Source organism: Hippocampus zosterae, chromosome 12, assembly GCF_025434085.1.
Source record: "Hippocampus zosterae strain Florida chromosome 12, ASM2543408v3, whole genome shotgun sequence".
Lineage (NCBI taxonomy): Eukaryota > Metazoa > Chordata > Actinopteri > Syngnathiformes > Syngnathidae > Hippocampus > Hippocampus zosterae.
Window position 1 is genome coordinate 20,945,854 of NC_067462.1, and position 25,825 is coordinate 20,971,678.

Genomic DNA, 25,825 nt, shown 5'->3' on the forward strand with positions numbered 1-25,825 from the left:
AAGGGCATTGGTAGAGACACCAGAGGAGCCAAACATCAGCTCCTGGTTGACAGAACAGTCGCACAAGACTGCAGGTCCCGACGTACCAACCTGTGCACAGCTTGGATTGATTACAAGAAAGCCTATGACTCGATGCCACATACATGGATCACTGAATGCTTGGAGTTGTATAAGGTGAACAGGACCCTAGGAGCCTTCGTTGCGAACTCGATGAGGATGTGGAAAACCACACTTGAAGCCAATGGCAAGCCACTTACCCAAGTGTCCATCAAATGTGGCATATACCAAGGTGATGCACTCTCCCCACTGCTGTTCTGCATAGGACTGAACCCCCTAAGCCAAGTAATCACCAAGACAGGCTTTGGATACCGCCTCAGAAATGGAGCTACAATCAGTCACCTCCTCTACATGGATGACATAAAGCTGTATGCTAAGAGCGAAAGGGACATAGATTCACACAACCAGGATCTACAGCAGCGACATCGGGATGTCATTCGGGCTTGAGAAATGTCGTCGGATGGTGACTAAGAGAGGAAAGGTAGTCCGCACTGAAGGGGTCTCACTCCCTGAAGGAACAATAGCAGACATTGAGGACAGCTACAAGTACCTTGGTATACCGCAAGCCAATGGCAACCTCGAACTGGCAACAAGGAAAGCGGCTAAGGCCAAATACCTCCAGCGAGTGAGGCAAGTCCTAAGAAGCCAGCTCAATGGCAAGAATAAGACCCGGGCAATAAACAGCTATGCCCTGCCAGTGATCAGATACCCTGCAGGAATAATAAGGTGGCCAAAGGAAGAGATTCAGACCACGGACGTTAAGACCCGAAAGCTCCTAACCATGCATGGAGGGTTCCATCCCAAATCCAGCACCCTGAGACTGTACGCAAGCCGAAAGGAAGGAGGCCGGGGACTAGTGAGTGTGAGAGCCACTGTCCAGGATGAAACATCCAAGCTCCATGAATACATCAAGGAGAAGGCTCCAACGGATGACGTACTCAGAGAATGTCTCAGACAATGGGGAACAGAAGATGAGGCGCTGGAAGAGGGACCATCATGGGAGGACAAGCCCCTACACGGGATGTACCACCGGACCATAACTGAAGTGGCTGATCTCAAGAAATCCTATCAGTGGCTAGAGAGGGCTGGCCTGAAGGACAGCACAGAGGCACTCATCCTGGCTGCTCAGGAGCAGGCCTTGAGCACCAGAGCCATCGAGGCCCAGATATACCACACCAGACAAGACCCAAGGTGTAGGTTGTGCAAAGAGGCACCTGAGACGATCCAACACATAACTGCAGGGTGTAAGATGCTGGCAGGGAAAGCCTACATGGAACGCCATAACCAGGTGGCTGGCATAGTCTACCGAAACATCTGTGCGGAGTATGGACTGGAAACCCCAAGGTCAAAATGGGAAACACCTCCGAAGGTGGTGGAGAATGACAGAGCGAAGATCCTGTGGGACTTCCAGATCCAGACTGACAAGATGGTAATGGCGAACCAAACAGATTTCGTGATCATAGATAAAGGGCAGAGGAAAGCCGTTGTAGTGGATGTAGCGGTCCCAAGTGATGGAAACATCAGGAAGAAGGAACATGAGAAACTCGAGAAATACCAAGGGTTCAGAGAGGAGCTGGAGAGAGCCTGGAAGGTAAAGGTGACAGTCGTGCCTGTGGTGGTCGGAGCACTCGGGGCAGTGACCCCCAAACTAGATGAGTGGTTGCAACAGATCCCTGGAACAACATCGGACATCTCAGTCCAGAAATGTGCAGTGCTGGGAACAGCAAGGATACTGCGCAGAACCCTCAAGCTTCCTGGCCTCTGGTAGAGGACCCGAGCTGAATGAGGGACGGACACCACCCGAGGGGTGACATGAGGATTTTTTTTTTTTTAATATATATACACACACACACACACAACATATAAATGATTTTTTAATGCTTTATTTGGTGGACAATGCTTAAGTACTTTCATTGTGACGCTATTTGGCATTTCATGAAATAAAATTCACACTTGGCCTTTAAGAAATGTAGTCGGATGGTCACTAAGCGAAAAGGTAGTCCGCACTGAAGGTGTCTCACTCTTTGAAGGAACAATAGCAGACATTGAGGACAGCTACAAGTACCTCGGTATACCACAAGCCAATGGCAACCTCGAACTGGCAACAAGGAAAGCGGCAATGGCCAAATACCTCCAGCGAGTGAGGCAAGTCCTAAGAAGCCAACTCAATGACAAGAATAAGACCTGGGCAATAAACAGCTTTGCCCTGCCAGTGATCAGTTACCCTGCAGGAATAATAAGGTGGCCAAAGGAAGAGATTCAGACCACGGACGTTAAGACCCGAAATCTCCTAACCATGCATGGAGGGTTCAATCCCAAATCCAGCACCCCGAGACTGTACACAAGCCGAAAGGAAGGAGGCCGGGGACTAGTGAGTGTCAGAGCCACTGTCCAGGATGAAACATCCAAGCTCCATGAATACATCAAGGAGAAGGCTCCAATGGATGACGTACTCAGAGAATGTCTCAGACAATGGAGAACAGAAGATGAGGCGCTGGAAGAGGGACCATCATGGGAGGACAAGCCACTACACGGGATGTACCACCGGACCATAACTGAAGTGGCCGATCTCAAGAAGTCCTATCAGTGGCTAGAGAGGGCTGGTCTGAAGGACATCACAGAGGCACTCATCCTGATCAGGAGCAGGCCCTGAGCACCAGAGCCATCTAGGCCCAGATATATCACACCAGAAAACACCCAAGGTGTAGGTTGTGCAAAGAGGCACCTGAGACGATCCAACACATAACTGCAGGGTGTAAGATGCTGGCAGGGAAAGCCTACATGGAACGCCATAACCAGCTGGCTGGCATAGTCTACCGAAACATCTGTGCGGAGTATGGACTGGAAACCCCAAGGTCAAAATGGGAAACACCTTCAAAGGTGGTGGAGAATGACAGAGCGAAGATCCTGTGGGACTTCCAGATCCAGACTGACAAGATGGTAATGGCGAACCAACCAGATATCGTGATCATAGATAAAGGGCAGAGGAAAGCCGTTGTAGTGGATGTAGCGGTCCCAAGTGATGGAAACATCAGAAAGAAGAAACACGAGAAACTCGAGAAATACCAAGGGCTCAGAGAGGAGCTGGAGAGAGCCTGGAAGGTAAAGGTGACAGTCGTGCCTGTGGTGGACGGAGCACTCGGGGCAGTGACCCCCAAACTAGATGAGTGGTTGCAACAGATCCCCGGAACAACATCGGACATCTCAGTCCAGAAATGTGCAGTGCTGGGAACAGCACGGATACTGCGCAGAACCCTCCAGCTTCCTGGCCTCTGGTAGAGGACCCGAGCTGAATGAGGGACGGACACCGCCCGAGGGGTGAGATGAGGATTTTTTTATTTTTGTATATACAGGTATATGTAAACTATATTTTGTTTGTTGGAAATATTTTCAATTAAATAAAATGGATGAATTATTAGAGTGGTTTATAGTTACTGTACTGCTACGATATTGGCACGTGTGCCATGTTGTTTTATTGCTCGCAATGCATTGTGGTCTATATTAGCCTGTTGCGTGACCATCGAAGCCCACTACTTTTCCAAGTGCATTGTCGTAATATTGATACATTTCTCCTCCCTGGACATTTGGACACCCCTTCAAAATAGCATACCCCCTTATTAGTGTGCAACATAGACAATAGTGTGCACATTTGGACTCAGCCATAAGCTCAGGAGAAGGCCAAAGTACCTTAAAATGCTTGAGCAAGCACAGGGAGAACATGCAAACACAAAAAGGTTCCTTTTCTGTTTAAACAATGATAAATACAGTACCATGAAACTATTTCAGCATGTGCGGTGAGTCTCACCTTTTGATAGCAGAACAATTGAGAGTCCAATAAGTGAAAGCACCACCAGAATGACAAGGAGGGAGATACCGATGCCCTTCCAGTTCCTATCTGTTACAATAGGCCCAGTGTCCTAAAAGAGAAGAATCCTTTGAAAAACACAATTCAACATAAGGATGCACCCAAAATTCAGTCACTGAAAATTTTCAGCCGAAACAGGATGTGATAATGCAAGCAAAAAAATTAAAAAACAAATCCTCTGGGACTACTAACCGATGTGCAACCTGCCTTTTTCGTCAGACATGAAAATTGGAATGCTATGGGGCACTGCCTTGGAGCTCTGGGTTAGATCATGAAAATTGCAGTAAAATAAAAACATTTGCCCTCATGTCAAATTCTTGTTTCAGTCACATAGTCACCACACTTTAATATTTAATATATTTAAGATCATCCAACAAATGTAAAACTGAGACAAAGACAACCATAGTAATCATAAAATACAGGGCCAAATAAACAAAGAATTAACTGCTGCTGTTAATGGCACCTTCAATTGCGCTTCATTCGCACCTGCAGTTTGCTCCGTCTTAATGTCCTTTTCACAAAGGATCTTGTGCTAAAGATATACCAGTGCAAGCATGCCCACAAAGTTTGACAGCAGAGTACAGTTTGCACCTGATTTTCCCCTGATTGCCAGACATTGGAAAGTACTGGCTTGGCACTATGGCACAACAATGGCAGTTAGTAAAAGAGGGATTACATTTTTAGAACGTGTTGTCAGGTCCATCAATTTGACATTCAGACAAAACACAAGGAGACCTGAGACTCAATTCTGGTACCAGGGGGGGAATGAGGAGAAGCGTTGGTTTCAGTTCTCTGCATGTCACCCAAGGATCTCCCCGCTCGCCCTCTCATTTATTGGGAATTTAATACATGGGTGTGTCCAACCTAAAGGGTGAGGGCTGTTGAGGACACACTAAACTTGTTTGATTATGTGTGTGTATGTGAGAGAAAATTATGTACATGTGTGCAATCATTACAAAAACACCAAGTTGCAGCTGGTGTTGACAGTTCCGTCCACGTCCGACCTTGCTCTTGTTTTGTGTTAATACTTATCTCTTTCCAACTACTTTCTCGGAAAGGTGGTTGCGTCCCTCAACTGTCACCCAGTGCACTAAGCATTCTTATATTATAAATGTGAGCATATCTTCATTAAAAGCATTATATTTCTATTAAAAGCATACACGTTCTTCATTACAAGCATAATCAATTAATCATTAATAATATGCAAATGTATGCTAACTAAAAACAATCAACCGAACAAGTGTGAATGGGGAGTATTGTTTTCAAATGTCATGAAAATTCACGTGTCACGTTGCACGGTGGTGGTGGTGGACCCCAAAAAGCAGGCAGGAGAGAGGAGCAGGGTGTACTTGACGAATTGTATTAAAACAGAGAAAACTAAATCCTAAACAAACAAAGTCCAAAATATCAAACAAAAATCATGACTGACAAAAAACTCACAGGAACAAAAACATGATAGCAGCAAGCAAGAAGCAACAAACAAACATGACAGTAGCCAAGAGCAAACAATGACCCGACAGAGTCCTTTTATAGCACTAATTACATAATGACCAACAGGTGTGCAGCTGCAGGGGGAGCCCTACAGGCCCAACTCCTTGCCGGAGTATTCCATGCCGTGCCACTGCTGTTGCCCATGTATTTGAAAGTGCTACTCGTATACTATTGTTGATTGTTACATTTTTCGACGTCTCCTTGTAAATATTCTAAGTGCGTGTGTATTCTAGTATTTGCCTAATCATTTTCCTTGCCGTTTTTTGCAAGCGCTTTTCGTTGTTGTGTTATATTATTTCCTGGTTCTCGATATTTACCAGCGTTTTCTGTTTTCAATTAGACTGAGTTTTTGTTCATAGTAAATTTTATTTTGTGATGAAGTCCTTGTCAGTGTCTGCTATTTCGGGGATCCACTTATTCTCGTTTTTCTGTTACGTACAAAGCGGTTCCTTTCCCGCTTTGTGCGTAACGTGACACCAACCATTTCTGACTCAGCTGTGAACCACTCCAATGAAAGTTGGAAATCATGGCTTTAAGAAGCCAATAGTACCACATCATTGGTAAAAAGCAGAGATGCAATACTGAGGTCACCAAATCGAAACCCCTTATGGTCTCAGATGCTGCTAAAGATTGTGTCAATAAAGGTAATGAACAGTATCGGTGAGAACCCGCAGCTTTGGTTGAATCCAACCCCCAGTGGAAACTAATTACGACCAAACTCCGATATCAGTGGTCCCGGGACCACCACAGAAGTCCTAGAGGGACATGGCTCAGCGCCTTCTCCAAGTCCACAAAACCACTGTAGACTGGTGTGGGTAATCTTCCATGCATCCTCAAGGGTGCTGCCGAGAACATAGAGCTGGTCCACTGTTCTACTGCCAGGATGCTCCTAAATCTGAGATTCAACCTATCGATGGACCCTCCTCTCCAGGCAGTGACTCCCTTATGGCCACAGTAACGATCAACCATCGTAACAATGGAGACACGGAACATGATGCACTCCGACTCAATTGCCCCTGCCTCCCCCGAGATATGGCCAAAGTTCTGCCAGAGGTGGGAGTGGAAACTGTTTTTGACAGGGGAGTCTGCCATACGTTATCAGAAAACCCTTACAATTAATTTAGGTCTGGCAGTTTGGACCAGTATCTTCCCCCACCATCTGAAGCAACACACCACCTGGTGATAATCGGGTGACCCTGCTCCTTTCTTCAAAGGTGGCATGGCTCAGCGGTAGAGTGGTTGTCTCCCAACCCAGAGGTTAGAGGTTCATTGTGACCTTGTCAAAGTGTCGTTGAGCAAGATACTGAACCCCTGGCTGCTCCTGATGATGCATGATCAGTAGGTAAATGAGGAATAGTGTTTGTACACTTTGAGTACCAAAGGTGGAAAAGCGCGATGTAAGTTACTGCTCATTACCATGTAACCATTACGAGTGTCCAAATCATGTGGCCGCATACCGTTGTATTTGTGGCCACATGATTTGGACAACTACAAAGCCATGGCATCATTGGAGGGGGTCCTGGTGCCAACTACAAATATGGACACCCTTATGTTTGAACATGATGTTCATATTGCATAATCCGTGATGAGAACAGAACTCCAGCAACAGAACATCGCTCAGGTTCAGATCGGTGGGTCCAATCTTCCCATTCAAATCCTTCTGTTCTCACTCTCAAAGCCCACGTGAGCATTGAAGTCCCTCAGCAGAATGATGGTGTAGACAGCAGAAGTGCTCCCCAACACACCCTCAAAGGACACCAAAAAGGTGTCCTCTGAACTGCTTTTTGGTTCAAATCAAAAACAAAAGCCAGGAACCATCGCCCACCCAAAGGCGGAGGGAGGCTACCCTCTCATTTCCTGGAGGTGAACCCCAGCCCACACCTACTCGGCGCTTCTCACCGTGGGCGACTCTAGAGTGGAAGAGGGTCCATCCCGTAGTTCCAGAGTCCAATTTGTGTGTGGAATCGAGCCCCACTATTTCTACTTGAAACTTCTCTGCCTCGCACACCAGCTTGGGCTCCTTCCTGCCAGAGAGGTGACATTCCATGTCCCAAGAGCTGGTTTCTGTAGCCAGTGACTGCCAAGGTAGGCAAAGGGCACCTGCCTCAGGCAAACCTGAACACGGGAGAGAATCTGAGATATTGCCAAAAGAAAGATGAGAGACACTCAACCACAAAAAATCCTCACGAGCAGAAACTGCTATTTGGGCAACCTGGGCTTTCAGGACACCTCACCAGTGTCACAGGCTCATGCCTCCATACCACACCCTATCGGCGCAGTAATTCATGCAAAAGGAGCTCAACCAAGTGTTTACTCTACTTTACAGCAGCCCGACGTTTTTACATAGTAGATTATTTTGATCGGTTCTCATGTAAAATGCTGTTCAATTGAGATGTTGAATTTGAGACTTTTGTTGTTGGATTTCTTCTAACTCTGAGAAATCTTAGAAAGTAATATTGACCTATACTCAGCAAATAGCAATGTTCTATATTTTTTTTTGATCGTGGTGGAATAATAACAATTTTAAAAAGTGTAAACCATTAACACCGTTGGAAGGTGTTTCTTTGAATTTTAGGCATTGTAATAAGTTTTTATCATAATAAGTAAATTACAAGTCCTATATCCACACAAGACATTCTAGACGAGAAAGAAAGAACAAATAATCCACCAATATATGCTTCCAAATTTCATTTTGTTGAAACTTCACTGGACTGCTTTTTGGTTGTACTTGCATACATTTTGTATGCCACAGATCCTCGACTAGACATTATTGTAACACTATTTTGGTTCTCGATATGCTATATATAGGAGCGGCAGGGGATGAAATTTTCCATCCAAGTGCTCTGTGATTATGTTTTCCCTTACCACTCAGCTACTCCAGCTGAAAAATTTGGCAGGGGTGAATCGTCATTTAAAGATGAATTAGTTTGAAAAGTCACAAGGGAATATGAGATACTTGATGACCAAAAATTCTCGGTGAGCATAATCCCCAGGTAAACACCAAAGAGTAGAGTGAAGACAACTGTGTAAATCTTGCCCACACGGTGTAGCACATCTCATTACCCTGACCACAGCATCATAATTAATCTTCATTGAACCACTGGGCCTTTAAGCTGACAGGCTAAGTGCTTGGGCTGCAGAGGAGCTGAATAACAATGTCCTCCAGTGTAGCATTAAAATGGGTTTCAGATAAGACCAGATTTAGGAACAACAGCTTTGTGTAATTATTGACTGGAGATGCAAATCTGAGCAGCAACAGACGATCCAGTTTTTCTTCCACCAATAGTAATACCTTGTTGATCATCAGTTTACTTTTCACAAAAATATTTGGCAATCCACTCATGTTTATTTCAATACGTTCATAATAAAGCAGGTTATTGCCCTTTCAAGTCTGTCTTGACAATAGGGTTGAAAGATGTGTTTACATCTTGAGAGTTGCCAGAGGGTGATAAATTCATAAGATCGATTGGAACATCTTTTGTGCTCATCATCATTATTGCATTATTAAAGAGCCTGAAGGAAAATCTTATTATTTTGGCCCCAATTGCATGCAAGAATCTATATGTAATTCCCAAAGTTTTCTACAATTTGACAGAAGTTTAAAATAATCTTATAAAATCAGGTTTTAAAGTTCTATCTCTTAGATCTTACAAAACCAATTGTGTTTATCCTTGTTTTCTAGTTCAGAGCTGCGGATTGCTCCAAAGCGGGGGCAATTTTGCCCGAAAATTACAGCGGGGGCAATTCAATTTTTCATGTACTCGGACACTGGTGACCGATAAAATTGGGATTTTTCTTTTTAATTTTTCATATTTTTGTTTGGTGACAAAGTTCTCTTCAACACTTTAGACCAGTTGTTGGCCATAATGCACAAATGAGCTGTTTGCTAACCGACATTAAGTCTTAAAGTATAACTGATGACAGTTGAAATGGAATGGGAAATATACTGTATGTATATATTTTAGTATATTTTATTTTGTAGTTTTTTGCGGAAAAAAAAACATGCCATATTATTCCCCGCGTGTTTGTTGAATTTCGGACGAGGAGAATGTTGGTAATCCAAATAAAGGCTGGAGGCGATGAACAGTTCCTTCGAAGGGTTTAATTTATTTTTCTGCAATTTACAAATCGATTCGGGCTCCTGAGGGGTCCAGATTTCAATCAGGAAGTGTCGAAAAAACACATGAGATTATATAGAGACAATATGATAATGACAGAAGGGGAGGTACGCCTCTCATGCAAATCCCGGAAACAAAGAAAGTAACATGTCATCTGACCCGGTGTGGCTGGAAGAAGTTGGGAGTGGTGAGGTGAGACCAAAACCACTACTACCCACCATTTGGTGCAATGGCAAGTTCCAGAACCCATACATCCTGAGATAAGAGGTCTTCCCAGGGGGGCTTAACAGCAATCAGGGACTGACCCAAGGTGCGGGGGAACAACAGAAGACACTTGGGGGGCCGTTAATCAACCAAGGAGGAAGAAGATAAAATTTAACACTACATATGTTGTTTTAAGTGTGCAAACAGATGTTCAGGAAAGAGACTGGGATCAATAGGACTGTACTCATAGTAAGGCACAGTCCATCAATAGCTGCAACACAGAAACTTGAGATAACAGTTCCTCTTTTGATGTTGACATGTCCTCTGGAGGGGTCCTAAAATTGCTGCTCCCAGCACTGCGCTTTTCTGGACTGAGATGTCTGATGTTGTTCCCGGGATCTGTTCCAACCACTCATCTATTTTGTGGGTCACTGCCCGAGTGCTCCGACCTCCACAGGCACTACTGTCACCTTTACCTTCCAGGCTCTCTCCAGCTCCTCTCTGAGCCCTTAATATTTCTCTATTTTCACGTGTTCCTTCTTTCTGATGTTTCCGTCACTTGGGACCGCTACATCCACTACAACGGCTTTCCACTGCCCTTTGCCTATAATCACGATATCCGGTTGGTTCGCCATTACCATCTTGTCAGTCTGGATCTGGAAGTCCCACGGGATCTTCGCTCGGTCATTTTCCACGACCTTTGGAGGTGTTTCCCATTTTGACCTTGGAGTTTCCAGTCCATACTCCGCACAGATGTGACTATGCCAGCCTACATGGCGTCCCATGAAGGCTTGTCCCCCACAAGCATCTTACACCCTGCAGTTATGTGTTGGATCGTCTCAGGTGCCTCTTTGCACAACCTACACTTTGGGTCTTGTCTGGTGTGGTATATCTGGGCCTCAATGGCTCTGGTGCTCAGGGCCTGCTCCTGAGCAGCCAGGATGAGTTCCCCTGTGCTGTCCTCTCTAGCCACTGATAGGACCTCTTGAGATCAGACACTTCCGTTATGTTCCGGTGGTACATCCCGTGTCGGGCTTGTCCTCCGATGATGGTCCCTCTTCCAGCACCTCTGTTCCCCATTGTCTGAGAAATTCTCGGAGTACGTCATCCGTTGGAGCCTTCTCCTTCATGTATTCATGGAGTTTGGATGTTTCATTCTGGACAGTGGCTCTCACACTCACTAGTCCTCCTTCCTTACGGCTTGCATACCGTCTCAGGGTGCTGGATTTGGGATGTAACCCTCCATGCATGGCGAGGAGCTTCGGGTCTTAACGTCTGTGGTCTGAATCTTTTCCTTTGGCCACCTTATTATTCCTGCAGGGTATCTGATCACTGGCAGGGCATAGCTGTTTATTGCCCGAGTCTTATTCTTGCCATTGAGCTGTCTCCTTGGGACTTGCCTCACCAGCTGGAGGTATTTGGCCGTAGCTGCTTTCCTTATTGCCAGTTAGAGGTCGCCATTGGCTTGTGGTATACTGAGATACTTGTAGCTGTCCTCAATGTCTGTTATTGTTCTTTCAGGGAGTGAGACCAGTTCAGCATGGACTACCTTGCCTCTCTTAGTCACCATCCGGCTACATTTCTCAAGCCCGAATGACATCCCGATGTGTGGACCATGTTCGGGCCTGGTGATGTCCAGTTTTTCATAACTGAGACTCTTTCCAGTATGTCTGCCACTGTTGTGGTAACTGGGTTCTATTCAAGGAGATTGCTGTGCTACTCTCTCAGGGTCACCAGCCATTGTGCACTGCTGTTATGTGTGACCTCCTTCTCCCTCATTGGTTTCCATGATCGTCATGTTAGGGATCGCCCTCAGTGCTGCATTCACATTCACAAAACCAAGAATTTGTGAGTTTGCGAAAAGGAACAGACTCTGTTTGCAGCGTCTTCAGTACAGAGATTATCATACATAAGTGTACCATTTTAAATTGCTTCCCTTGGCGCTCCAGATTCCAATTCTTTGTCAGTGCCATCTGTGAATTGTACATGAAATAACCTTTGAATGAGAAAACTAATTGTCAAAAAAGATATATTGCAACAGCTCTGATCGCAAGTGACAATTGCAGACTGCTGACCGCTAACAACGTCCTGTGATGGAGGTCACGCGCCACCGTAGGTTAAAGATGACCTGCTTTATTTTTTTTATTTTATTGTTTCAATGCTTTTAGTGAAAGTGAAACTGATAGGATGCTTTGGGGCAGTGTTCACGAACAGAAAAATATATAGTATTTATAACACACACACACAGCCACCCTTTTTTTTCCGTTTTTTGGGCCATTTCTCTCTACGCCCTTCGTGATCAATATGGACCAGTCCACAGGCTACTGCCCGATCACTATCGCACTGCTGGTAAAAATATATGCTTCTAATGTGTGTGTGTGTGTATATATATATATATATATATATATATATATATATATATATATTCGCTTATACATTCGCTTATGCCTGACATGATAAATTGATTATGTTTGCAAAGAAGAACGCTTATGCTTGCAATCATTAATTGACTATGCCTGCAATGAAGAACGCTTCTGCCTTTAATAAAGATACATTCTTTATGTACTCACATTTTATCCATTATATACTCACTTTTATAATCAAGAATGCTTGGTGCACTGTGTGGAAATTTAGGGACGCAACCACCTTTCCGAGGACGTGGTTGGGAAGAGATCATGTTAAGACTAAACAGTGAGCAAGGGTGAACAGTGAATGGAGCCATCAACACCAGCTGCAGCGTGATGTTTTTGTGACAATTGCACACATGTACGTAATTTGCACTCACATACACACACATAGTCAAACAAGTTCAGTGTGTGTTCAACAGCCCCCACCCTTTAGGTTGGACACACCTATGTAGTAGCTTTCCCAATAAATGAGGAGGTGAAGGGGGAGATCGTTAGGGTTACGTGCGGAGAACTGAAACTGAAAGCTTCTCCTCATTCCCTCCTGGTACCAGAATCGAGTCTCCTGTCTCCTCCTTTTGTTTATTCCTGAGTGTCAGATTGGACCAACCTGACATTAACTATTACTGTACTTAAGTGAAACTACAAAAATTGAAAATAATGCATCAAAACAGAAAATCAAGCGAGGAAATCACAAAATAAATTGTGTTGGGGGGATATTGAATTCATTTTGTGATTTCCTCGCTTGATTTTCTTCGTGGTTTCATTGAAGTAAAAATTCATTTAAGTTTTTCATAGGCGGCCTTGAATGCCTCTCGAGTGGAACAGAAGAAAGCACGGAGACGGACAAAGACGTACAGTACCTGGACTTGCTGCTACTTTGAAAACCATTCATAGAGTCTGCGTTTAAAAAAATAATAATACCACAGCTCTCATTTTTTCAACAAATTCAGGTGTGTTTTTGTCCGTCTCCTTCCCTTCTTCCGGTCAACTCGAGAGGCATTCATGTCCACCTCCGAAAAACCCATTGGCATTTCCTTTATCGTAGCTCCAAGAGTACAATCAGATAAGATCAAATAAGAAAACCTTTAATAGTCTCACAATGGAGAAATTCCCACTTCACAGCAGTAAAGTTATGAGAGGAAGAAGTAGAAGAACAAAATAAATAGGAGCTGCTGGATTTGACTTCCAACCATCATTGCCACAGTTTATCGCCCCCCGAAGCCACATAGCGATTTCATCAATGAATTTTCCAGCTTAATCACACACTTATCCACTCTCTTGCCAAATTTAATTTTGCTGGCAGATTTCAATATTCACATGGACAACCCCGACCTGCCACTCACAAGAGACTTCACATCCTACCTGGAGAGCCTCGTGATACACTGTCTTACTGACTTCCCCACCCACATCAAAGGCCACACATTGGACTTGGTTTGCTGCTCTGGCCTCTCCCCCTCCAAGCCCACTGCTGATGTTTTTCCTGAAACCGATCATTTCCTCCTCACTTTTAACACCGTACTCCTTCTCTCTACAATCAAAACCTCCCGCCTGATTTCTTTTCGTAATACCAAAAATATCAAAATTGACACCTTCTGCTCCATTATCGATCGTTCCCCGCCCCCAGACGCCCTTTCAAACTCACTACAATGCCTGCCTCACAAATATTCTAAATTCTCTCGCCCCCCCTGAAGACCAGGACTGCTTCATTCTCTACATCTTCCCCCTGGTTTACACCCGCTCTTAGGTCATTGAAATTAAAAAAAAAACGCCAACTTGAGCGATTCTATAAGAAAACCGGTCTCACCATCCATAAGGACATGTACACTACCCATATCACTAAATACAAGGACCAAATTGCACAAACCAAATCCAGCTACTACTCCGGCCTCATCCTCTCCAACGAAGTAAATTGAAGAACTCTCTTCTCCGTCATGAACAAAATCCTGCGGCCCCCAAATTCTCTCCCCCTCCACCTGTCCTCCTCGGCAACCTGCAACTCCATAATGGAACACTTCAATCACAAAATCCTTAAGATCCATCACCAACTCCATCAAAACCTGACTGCTCCCCCCCCCCCCCCATCTGAACCTTCTTCTCCTTGTCATTTCTTCTCCAGTTTTGTTCCACCCACGACTGCTGAATTATCCAACCTCATACTCAAATCCAAGCCCACCACTTGCCAGCTTGATCCCCTCCCTTCATCACTTGTTAAATCCTGCCTTACTTCCCCGCTTCCTCTCATATCTGCTATTATCCACTCCTCCCTCTCTTCTGGTATTGTCCCATCACTCCTCAAAACCGCTGCTATCACCCCCACACTGAAAAAAACATGGCTCTGACCCCAACAACTTCGATAACCTCCGCCCCATCTTCAACCTTCCATTTATCTCGAAAATCCTAGAAAAAACTGTTGCTGCTCAACTCCACTCCCATCTGTCCCTTCACTCTCTCAATGAACCCTTTCAGTCCGGTTTCAGCCCCCGCCACAGCACAGAGACTGCCCTAATCCGTATTGTAAATGATGTCCTCATAGCATCTGATTCCGGTTTAGTCTCCATCCTCATCCTCTTAGACTTGAGCGCCGCCTTTGACACAATCTCTCACCCAATCGTCCTAAATACTCTCCTCCATTGGTCTCTCCCACACTCCCCTCAGTTGGTTCCACTCCTACCTCACTGGCTGCACTCAGTTTGTCCATCTCAAATCCTTCACCTCAAGGCCCTCCCCAGTCACCACAGGTGTACCACAGGGATCTGTCCGAGGTCCCCTTCTCTTCATCATCTACCTCCTGCCTCTTGGCCATATCCTCCGCAAATTTAATATCCACTTTCACTACTTTGCTGATGACACCCAGCTCTACCTCTCCTTTAAGCCAAACTCCATACTCCCCCCCCCCCTCCCTCAACTCTTGCCTCTCCGAACTCAAAACATGGTTCACAACAAACTTTCTTAAATTAAATGCTAATAAAACTGAAGTCCTCTTGGCACCAAATCCACTTTATCCAAAGTAAACAGTTTTTCCTTCAACATTGACAGCTCCCTAGTGTCCCCCTCCCCCCAGGTTAAGAGTCTGGGTGTCATCCTGGATAGCATGGTCACCTTCCACTCACATATCAACACCATCACCCGCACTGCTTATTTCCATCTGCGCAATATTACCAGACTTCGCCCTTCTCTCACCCCCAGCACCACTGCTATTCTTGTCCACAGTCTTGTCACATCCTTGATTACCGTATTTTCACGACTATAAGGCGCCATTAAAAGTCTTAAATTTTCTCCAAAATGGACAGGACGCCTTATGGTGCGGAGCGTCCTTTATATGCGCTGAGTTCCAAAATCTGACTGACAGCCGACACGCTGTTTATATAGAGAAAAGGCGGAAGTGACTGTGGCCAGGCATGCGGGAAAGAAGTCGGCCAATCAGGGAAGGGTGGGCGTGTATATATACATATATGGAGAGGGAGAGAGAGAGGGAGAGAGAGAGAGAGAGAGAGAGAGAGAGAGAGAGAGGGAGAGAGAGGACAGGCAAGCTAGTCCGCCAATGGTGAAGGGTGGGCGTGTAAGTGGACGCCTCAAGCCAGTACCAACACTTGTATAGAGTGTGGCAATGTGCATTGTTGCAAAACAACTCCGGTTTTGGTTTCTAAGAACCCTTGAAAATGAATTCGACAAAAAGACACGCCTACGAAGCTCAGTTCAAACTCAAAGCCACCGGTTATGCTTTTGGCATGCGTGCCCATCTCACAGCAGCGGTGAAAAAACAAGTCAAGCAAATGAACTCTGAGCTTGCCGTTATTCCCGGAGGCTTGACTAAAGAACTCCAACCGCTGGACATTGGCATCAACCGGGCGTTCAAAGTAAAGTTGCAAACGGCATGGGAACAATGGATGATCGGTGGCAAACACAACTTCACAAAGAGTGAGAGGCAGCGCTTGGCGACTTACGCCACAATACGCAACAACGAGAGAGAACGCGGCGTTTTTGATGGATTACGGTACTTGCACAATTGTTCAATTCTTTCTACACACACGCGCGCTGCCACCATGTTTCGCTCTGTTCTTTACTTTCAAATGTGGGAAAGCTTCACACGAGAGAAATGTTGACTTTGCTGTTGCTACTCCTTCTTTCCGCTCGGCAATGCGTAGCAACTCACACTAGCATGTGATGCATTCAATGACAACTCAGTTCTGCTTTCGTTGCCTTTTTAAAAACGTGTTTTTATCTTATCTGTATGTCTTGGCATGCTACCGTATGCTTCAAGCTAACGTGTTAGAGTGCGCGCATGCATGCCGTATGTTTAAGCTGGCCTATGTTTTACCACTGTAAAACTGCGGCCATTCGTACGGTGCGTCCTGTGTATGTGTAAAATACAGAAATGTCACCCATTAATGAGGCTGTGGCCATTAGTACGATGCGTCGAATAGTCGTGAAAATACGGTACTACAACGCTCTCCTCTTCGGCCTACCTCAAAAGTCCCTCCATAAAATCCAGCTAGTTCAAACGCCTCTGCTCGCATCATCACAAAAACATCTTCCCAGCAGCACATTACCCCCGTTCTCCAACAGCTTCACTGGCTCCCTGTTCAACATTGCATCAATTACAAACTGCTTCTATATACATATATGGCCATCCACAACCTAGCCCCTCCTTACCGATCTGACCTTCTCCAGGTGCATATCCCCTCTCGCTCCCTCAGATCCTCATACTCCCTCCGCCTGTCAGTGCCCCCTGCCCGACTGAGCACCATGGGAGCCAGAGCGTTCAGTCACGCTGCTCCAAAGCTTTGGAACAACCTACCTCCGGACCTCCAAAACTGCACACCTCTTTCCACTTTCAAGTCCCGTCTAAAAACACACCTGTTCAGGATTGCCTACAACACATAGCTCTTCCATTTCCTATGTTTTTATGATTTTATGTCCTGTTTTTATATAATATGTTGTTTACTAATTTTTACATTGTAATTTCTTAATGTCTGTACAGTGTCCTTGGGTGGCATGAAAGGCGCTTTTAAATAAAATGCATTATTATTATTATTATTATTATTATTATTATAAAACGAGTTGTCAGGAGTGCACATAAAATGTTGGTGTGTTGTGTGGATAAGTCATTTTAACATACAGTAATTTAAACTTTTTCCCCCTGTTTTCAGGGTTTATTTCCTGATTACACCAACATAATTTTACCAGGCCTTAAACAATGGCATCTTATTAAAACAACACAGTTTAATGGTTTAAAGGCATTAAAATCACATTTAGCACAATTGAATTTCATCCTCGATTCCAAAAATCATTTGCCCACCTCTGACTTGCAGAATGGGATCCTGTGATCATAGCACAATTCTCCTGCATGCACAATCGTTTATTTATTTATTTTTATCCACGCACCGCTTTCACACAAGGACACATTTTGATAGACTGCTGAAATTACAGTGCAGGGACAAGGAGTAAACTGTCTCTCCGGTTGCCCCTCCTGTGAGCTGTTTGGCCAGCGCCATACACTGAACGTAGCTGTTGGCGGGGAGGCAGCCGAATCAAGCCAGCTGCCACAACAGTCGTTTGATAGTTTACTATGCAACATGCCCGATGGAAAATTGTGAAATAAAAGCAAAACAAGTAAAGCTGTACATCAGAGGTCTTAAAACCATGGCCCGTGGTCCACATGTGGCCTGCATGATGCTCGTTTGAGACCCCCGTCTTGACATGAAAGTTTAATGTTTGTGCGGCCAGGGCGAGTGTGTTATGGATGTTGTATTATGGTCTTAGCACTACCTCTGTGCTAAATAATTAGGTCTGTCTCATTCGAAGGCCAACAGCTTTGGAGCACCCAGACGATAGTGGCAATGTGACCGCGCCCACAGTGCCCTCCACCAGGTTGAATACACGTGCAAAACCACGAGTGGAAACAACCGTCCGTGAAGTTTTATGTGTATGTGTCCGTGTTCGCGTGAGCTCCATACTAGCCACGAGCCGAACGTTTCAAACGTTATTTTTTAATTTATTTGATTTAATATTAGACGGCCAACAAAAACATTTTGTTTCCATGGTTTCAGACCTTTAACCAATTACTGACTGTGCCGTGCTCTACGTCATATGCAGGGGCAGGACTTATCTGCCCCTTACCTGGCTTATCTTAGCTTATCTGGTACAAGCGAAAATTATGTTCTTTGATTTGTTTTTTTCTTTTCTCCACCTTATTTTGTGGAGAAAAATAAAAATTAAGATATTTGAGAACAGTGGAATGTTTTATCAGAGCTTTTCTTGTGGAAAAACGGAACTAAAGCACTGAAAAAGTGGAGGGCAGAGCAGAATATCATCTTCCTAACCGCTTGATTGATCCTCACTAGGGTCGCGGGGGGTGCTGGAGCCTATCCCAGCTGTCTCCGGGCAGTAGGCGGGGGACACCCTGAATCGGTTGCCAGCCAATCGCAGGGCACACAGAGACGAACAACCATTCGCACTCACACTCACACCTAGGGACAATTTAGAGTGTTCAATCAGCCTGCCACGCATGTTTTTGGAATGTGGGAGGAAACCGGAGCACCCGGAGAAAACCCACGCAGGCCCGGGGAGAACATGCAAACTCCACACAGGGAGGCCGGAGCTGGAATCGAACCCGGTACCTCTGCACTGTGAAGCCGACGTGCTGCTAACCACTGGACTACCGGGCCTCTATATATATTATATATATAATATATATATATATATATATATATATATATATAAATCCTCATCTCACCCCTCGGGTGGTGTCCGTCACTCATCCTGGCCTCTACCAGAGGCCAGGAAGCTTGAGGGTTCTGCGCAGTATCCTTGCTGTTCCCAGCACTGCACATTTCTGGACTGAGATGTCCGATGTTGTTCCCGACTTAATTACGAGCTATTCCTGTCATTGTCTTGGGAGAAACAGATGGATTGAGTCTGCTGTTCCCTGCATTACCCAGCATGTATTATTGATCACAATGAAGGCAAAAACATTTTTTGGGGTGGACTCAGATGGATGACACTTGTCTGATTTCATGATAGAAATTTTTTTTTACAAATATTACAAATCTCACAGACAACATAAATTATATATTACATAAGTTATCATTGCTGAAATAAAAATTAAGAATAGCCTTTCAGCATGGATCAACAGATTAAATCAAAGTCATTTGGTCCTGCTATGGTTCAGTGTCATTCAGAATTGCTTGGCAGAATTAACACAGAATTAAAAAAATAAGTAAAAATAAAATACTGCCTGTCTGAGTCATGTGTTATATGTCTTGAAACATCATTGGTTTGGGAAATATAAATATATACATACTGTACATATAAATACACAGAGTATATATATATTAGAGCTGTCAAATGATTAAAATATTTAATCTAATTAAAAATGCAACTGTCATAATTAACTCAAAGGAAATAAAAAAATTAATCGTGATTAGTCACACATTTTTTTATCGTTTCTGAATTTCCTTTTACATTTTTTTTTCTATTTTTCCCCATTTTAATGCTCTCATCAACATGGAATCATGAATCAGTTTTCTATGTGCCAAATGCAAATATTTACTGAAATAACAATTTCGATTTTCAATTTTACATGAGCGGCCCGGTATCCAGTGGTTAGCACGTCGGCTTCACAGTGCAGAGGTTCGATTCCGGCCTCCCTGTGTGGAGTTTGCATGTTCTCCCTGGGCCTGCGTGGGTTTTCTCCAGGTGCTCCGGTTTCCTCCCACATTCCAAAAACGTGTGGCAGGCTGATTGAACACTCTAAATTGTCCCTAGGTGTGAGTGTGAGTGCGAACAAAGACAGCTGGGATAGGCTCCAGGGAGTCTCTCTACGGTTTTGTGTAGACCTCATTTCGGATAACTATACTTGCTTCGATGACAACACTGGAGACCTTTTATTTTTGCTAAGTCACTACCACTGCAGCGCACTGTCACTGCCAGACGAACACAGAGAAGCTCCACCTGCTCTATTTATATGGACACAGAACACTGTAACCTTCTACACAAAATAGTTCCAAACAAGTAACAATCGTGTCACTGGCATACATCATACACCTGTATGATACAGAGAGAGAGAGAAGAACGGTAACTTTGGTCTTGGAGCAATCTGGCAACTTTTTGAAAGTAAACTTTCCATTCATAAACTCTATAAGTATCTGTTTTCGGTGTCTCGCGCTGCCATGGCTGGCAAAACAGACATGGGCGTGTACTTCTGCAGCTTGTTGTTTTGTTTCTGGTGTATTTATAGACCAACGTAACATCCGCTTGCGATGTATGCTGCGTTAATCTTGCCAGACAAATTTTAATCCCGCTAAAATTCATTTCAATTAATGCCATTAAAAACACGCTACACTGACAGCTCTAATAAATATAAATATATATAAAAATCCTCAGCGGCCCGGTAGTCCAGTGGTTAGCACGTCGGCTTCACAGTGCAGAGGTACCGGGTTCGATTCCAGCTCCGGCCTCCCTGTGTGGAGTTTGCATGTTCTCCCCGGGCCTGCGTGGGTTTTCTCCGGGTGCTCCGGTTTCCTCCCACATTCCAAAAATATGCATGGCAGGCTGATTGAACACTCTAAATTGTCCCTAGGTGTGAGTGTGAGCGTGGATGGTTGTTCGTCTATGTGTGCCCTGCGATTGGCTGGCAACCGATTCAGGGTGTCCCCCGCCTACTGCCCGGAGATGGCTGGAATGGGCTCCAGCACCCCCCGCGACCCTAGTGAGGATCAAGCGGTACGGAAGATGAATGAATGAATGAATGAATAAAAATCCTCATCTCACCCCTCGGGTGGTGTCCGTCCCTCATTCAGCTCGGGTCCTCTACCAGAGGCCAGGAAGCTTGAGGGTTCTGCGCAGTATCCTTGCTGTTCCCAGCACTGCACATTTCTGGACTAAGATGTCCGATGTTATTCGCGGGATCTGTTGCAACCACTCATCTAGTTTGGGGGTTACTGCCCCGAGAGCTCCGACCACCACAGGCACGACTGTCACCTTTACCTTCCAGGCTCTCTCCAGCTCCTCTCTGAGCCCTTGGTATTTCTTGAGTTTCTCATATTCCTTCTTCCTGATGTTTCCATCACTTGGGACCGCTACATCCACTACAACGGCTTTCCTCTGCCCTTTATCTATGATCACGATATCTGTTTGGTTCGCCATTACCATCTTGTCAGTCTGGATCTGGAAGTCCCACAGGATCTTCGCTCTGTCATTCTCCACCACCTTCGGAGGTGTTTCCCATTTTGACCTTGGGGTTTCCAGTCCATACTCCGCACAGATGTTTCGGTAGACTATGCCAGCCACCTGGTTATGGCGTTCCATGTAGGCTTTCCCTACCAGCATCTAACACCCTGCAGTTATGTGTTGGATCGTCTCAGGTGCCTCTTTGCACAACCGACACCTTGGGTCTTGTCTGGTGTGGTATATCTGGGCCTCGATGGCTCTGGTGCTCAAGGTCTGCTCCTGAGCAGCCAGGATGAGTGCCTCTGTGCTGTCCTTCAGGCCAGCCCTCTCTAGCCACTGATAGGACTTCTTGAGATCAGCCACTTCAGTTATGGTCCGGTGGTACATCCCGTGTAGAGGCTTGTCCTCCCATGATGGTCCCTCTTCCAGCGCCTCATCTTCTGTTCCCCATTGTCTGAGACATTCTCTGAGTACGTCATCCGTTGGAGCCTTCTCCTTGATGTATTCATGGAGCTTGGATGTTTCATCCTGGACAGTGGCTCTCACACTCACGAGTCCCCGGCCTCCTTCCTTTTGGCTTGCGTACAGTCTCAGGGTGCTGGATTTGGGATGGAACCCTCCATGCATGGTTAGGAGCTTTCGGGTCTTAACGTCCGTGGTCTGAATCTCTTCCTTTGGCCACCTTATTATTCCTGCAGGGTATCTGATCACTGGCAGGGCATAGCTGTTTATTGCCCGGGTCTTATTCTTGCCATTGAGCTGGCTTCTTAGGACTTGCCTCACTCGCTGGAGGTATTTGGCCATAGCCACTTTCCTTGTTGCCAGTTCGAGGTTGCCATTGGCTTGTGGTATACCAAGGTACATGTAGCTGTCCTCAATGTCGGCTATTGTTCCTTCAGGGAGTGAGACCTCTTCAGTGCGGACTACCCTTCCTCTCTTAGTCACCATCCGACTACATTTCTCAAGCCCGAATGACATCCCGATGTCGCTGCTGTAGATCCTGGTTGTGTGGATCAGGGAATCTATGTCCCTTTCGCTCTTAGCATACAGCTTTATGTCATCCATGTAGAGGAGGTGACTGATTGTAGCTCCATTTCTGAGGCGGTATCCATAGCCTGTCTTGGTGATTACTTGGCTTAGGGAGTTCAGTCCTATGCAGAACAGCAGTGGGGAGAGTGCATCACCTTGGTATATGCCACATTTGATGGACACTTGGGTAAGTGGCTTGCCATTGGCTTCAAGTGTGGTTTTCCACATCCTCATCAAGTTCGCAACGAAGGCTCTTAGGGTCCTGTTCACCTTATACAACTCCAAGCATTCAGTGATCCATGTATGTGGCATCGAGTCATAGGCTTTCTTGTAATCAATCCAAGCTGTGCACAGGTTGGTACGTCGGGACCTGCAGTCTTGTGCGACTGTTCTGTCAACCAGGAGCTGATGTTTGGCTCCTCTGGTATCTCTACCAATGCCCTTCTGTGCTTCGTTCATGTATTGATCCATGTGTCCACTTATCTTAGCCGCAATGATGCCTGACACGAGCTTCCATGTTGTGGTTATTGGCCGATAGTTGGATGGGGCTGCACCCTTCGAGGGATCCTTCATGATCAGGATCGTTCGCCCTTCGGTTAGCCATTCTGGGTGAGTCCCATCCCTCAGCAGCTGGTTCATTTGTACTGCTAGGCGCTCATGGAGTGATGTGAGTTTCTTTAGCCAGTAAGTGTGGACCATGTCCGGGCCTGGTGCTGTCCAGTTCTTCATATCTGAGACTCTTTCCTGTATGTCTGCCACTGTTATGGTAACCGGGTTCTGTTCAGGGAGGTTGCTGTGTTCCTCTCTCAGGGTCACCAGCCATTGTGCACTGCTGTTATGTGCAACCTCCTTCTCCCATATGCCTTTCCAGTACCTTTCAGTTTCCAGTCTTGGTGGGTCAGCTCTGTTGTTAGGACCCTGCCACTGAGCGTACACTTTCGCAGGTTGTGTTGCGAACAGCCTGTTTATTCGTCTGGCCTCATTCTCTTTCGTGTACCGCTTTAGGCGACTGGACAAGGCTTGGAGTCTTTGTTTGGCAGTTTCGAGTGCTTCAGGTATGGTCATCTGGATGTACCTCTCGGGTATCGGCCTTTTCATCACACCTCTCTGGGCCTCCGTCAATTGACTCACATCTTTCCGGGCCGCCTTGATCTTAGCCCCCAACCGTCTTTTCCATGGTGGGTAACGTATCTCATGGCTTCCATGGTTGCTCTTATAGCCCAGAGTCTCCAGGATCACTGATGCTGAAGCGTATATCAGCTCATTGGTTTCTGTGATCGTTACGGTAGGGATCGCCCTCAGTGCTGCATTCACACTTTCTATGAGAATTTCAGATGGTACTTCACGTAGCCGTTGTAATCGGTTTCTAGGTTGCCCAGCTTTCATTCTCGCCATGAACTTAGCTTTCAGGTCAGTTGCTGCCTCGCTCAGCATTTCATTCATTGGGGCTGGCCACCCAATCTCATCATCTGCATTCATTGGGGCTTGCCTCACAATCTCTTGTATGACCTCCTCCTCTGATCTGGCAGCCTGGGGCCCTTCACCATGGAACCTGCGTTGTACCTCATCAATCTCAAGTTGTGACAGCAGTTGCCGTTTGTGGATGTTGGAACACTGAGCTACTAGTTGTTTCGCGGTCAACCGTGACTGTGGGTTTCGAAGTAACGATTTAGCCCACATTCTCTGCATGTAACCCCTCTGACTAGGGTTGCTTGAGTAGTAGCATTCCAACAGAGCCATGTTATCGCATCTCGCCCATCTCCGCTTTGTTCCAGTAGCCCATTTTTCATCAAGGTGCTCTGGTTCCGCAGCACCTGACGCAGACCTTGTTTGGCCGGGCGACGTCTGAGCCGGCATGTCATTCGTTTTATTGTCTCTCATATATATATATATATATATATATATATATATATACACACACACAACCTTGTCTGCTAATGGTGAACTCTCTGTCCGATTGTCGGTCATTTTTTAAAACTCACACATTTTCGCAAAATGCAAATTTTAGCAAACCAATCATGTTTGATATTTTGGATGGTTATATTCTTCTCCCAAATCTCAAATCTCAAATCAAAGAAATTAGAGGATTGCATTTCCGCCTCCTGACAATACCCATGCCATTAAATGCAGCTCGTGCCAGCAAGCACACTTGACAGTTGCAGATGACAAGATACAGCTCCAAGTTCAATTTTGGAATATGCAAATGTAAAAGTAGTGATACTATTTAAGTGGTATCTATGGTACTTTGTCAAAAAAGACAAGTGTGAACAGCTGTTCACACATCACACAGTGTGAACAGCTGTTATTTGACTACGTTCAAGTGCTAAGGACACAAGACACAAGATCCTAAAATGAAAATACCTACGCTACACAAGATCCTAAAATGAAAATACCTACTCTATCGATCACATTCCTTAAAATCCTCCTCTGGACGATTGAGTTGAAATCTGAACTAAAGTTGGTCTTACAATTTAACCCTTGAAACCCCATTTTCAGACACATGTGATTTTGCCATTTGATTGTACCTAGTCCTTTGCTGTGTAATCCAGTAATCCAGCATGGTGCCCAAAGATGAATTAGAATTTATAAATAAATGCAGTGACCCAAAAACAATTTTAATGTTACATACTCTTGAAAAAAAGCATATGGCGCAAAGTGATGCTGCAATAAACTGCAGATGCTTTTCTACCATCTGTTCCTCTTCCACATCTTCAAACAGCGATGAGATGAATTATAGATTATCACATCCAAGTAGGAGCTCTCTATGCAGTCTTCAGTGCCCATCACTAACAATGACCAAACAAGGCAGTGGACCTCCTCCAGCCAGCTTGCTCTCAAGACCCGCAAACCCATGAGACACTAAATGTGAATCTTTGTTGTACGTGGAGCATGATAATGCTGATATGTGAAGCATGATAATGCTGATATGTGAATGGCTACGGTTCAATTTGATGACAGAATCTCAATGAATCTTCCATCCAGGGACAAGGATACAGGGTGGCCAGTGGTGACCAAGGGCACACCTTTTCACTCTGTAGCCACCCCCATACCTAGGGGCAAACTTTGATATCGGTGCTTTATTTATTTATTTATTTTTGCTCTTGAGACAAGCTTCTTTTGTATTAACTGCAAACTTAAATAATACATGTGCAAGTGATCTGAATGCAAACTCTAAGTAAAGCACATTATATTCTTACACCTGACCTCAAACTACATTACAGGGAAGTAACTGTTTATCATACCTAAAATGCACACATATACCAATCTTGCACACACACACTTATAATAAGGCAACACCACCTTGGTCAGGGTTCGACAACCCAAAATGTTGAAAGAGCCATATTGGACCAAAAAAAACGAAAAACAAATGTGTCTGGAGCCGCAACAAATTAAAAGCCTCAGAAAGAAGGCAACACACGCCTTATGTATCTATATTAACTATATTAGCCTACGATCAAAATGACTAAGTTCGCTACAAATAC

The 25,825-nt window shown here is 45.0% G+C and overlaps 2 protein-coding genes across 2 annotated transcripts in view; one reads left to right on the top strand and one right to left on the bottom strand.

The window, feature by feature from the left end:
- Positions 1-25,825, bottom strand: part of LOC127612045 (inactive dipeptidyl peptidase 10-like) — a 124,348-nt gene that overhangs the window by 66,394 nt on the left and 32,129 nt on the right. The window contains exon 2 of the mRNA XM_052083007.1: positions 3,863-3,974. Within this exon, the coding sequence (XP_051938967.1) occupies positions 3,863-3,974 (112 nt within the window). The remainder of the gene's footprint in view (positions 1-3,862; positions 3,975-25,825) is intronic.
- LOC127612070 (uncharacterized) lies at positions 488-3,374 on the top strand. Its single transcript, XM_052083042.1, has 2 exons — positions 488-1,426; positions 2,938-3,374. Exons 1-2 carry the CDS (start codon positions 488-490, stop codon positions 3,334-3,336), a joined length of 1,338 nt encoding a protein of 445 aa, XP_051939002.1. The 3' UTR covers positions 3,337-3,374.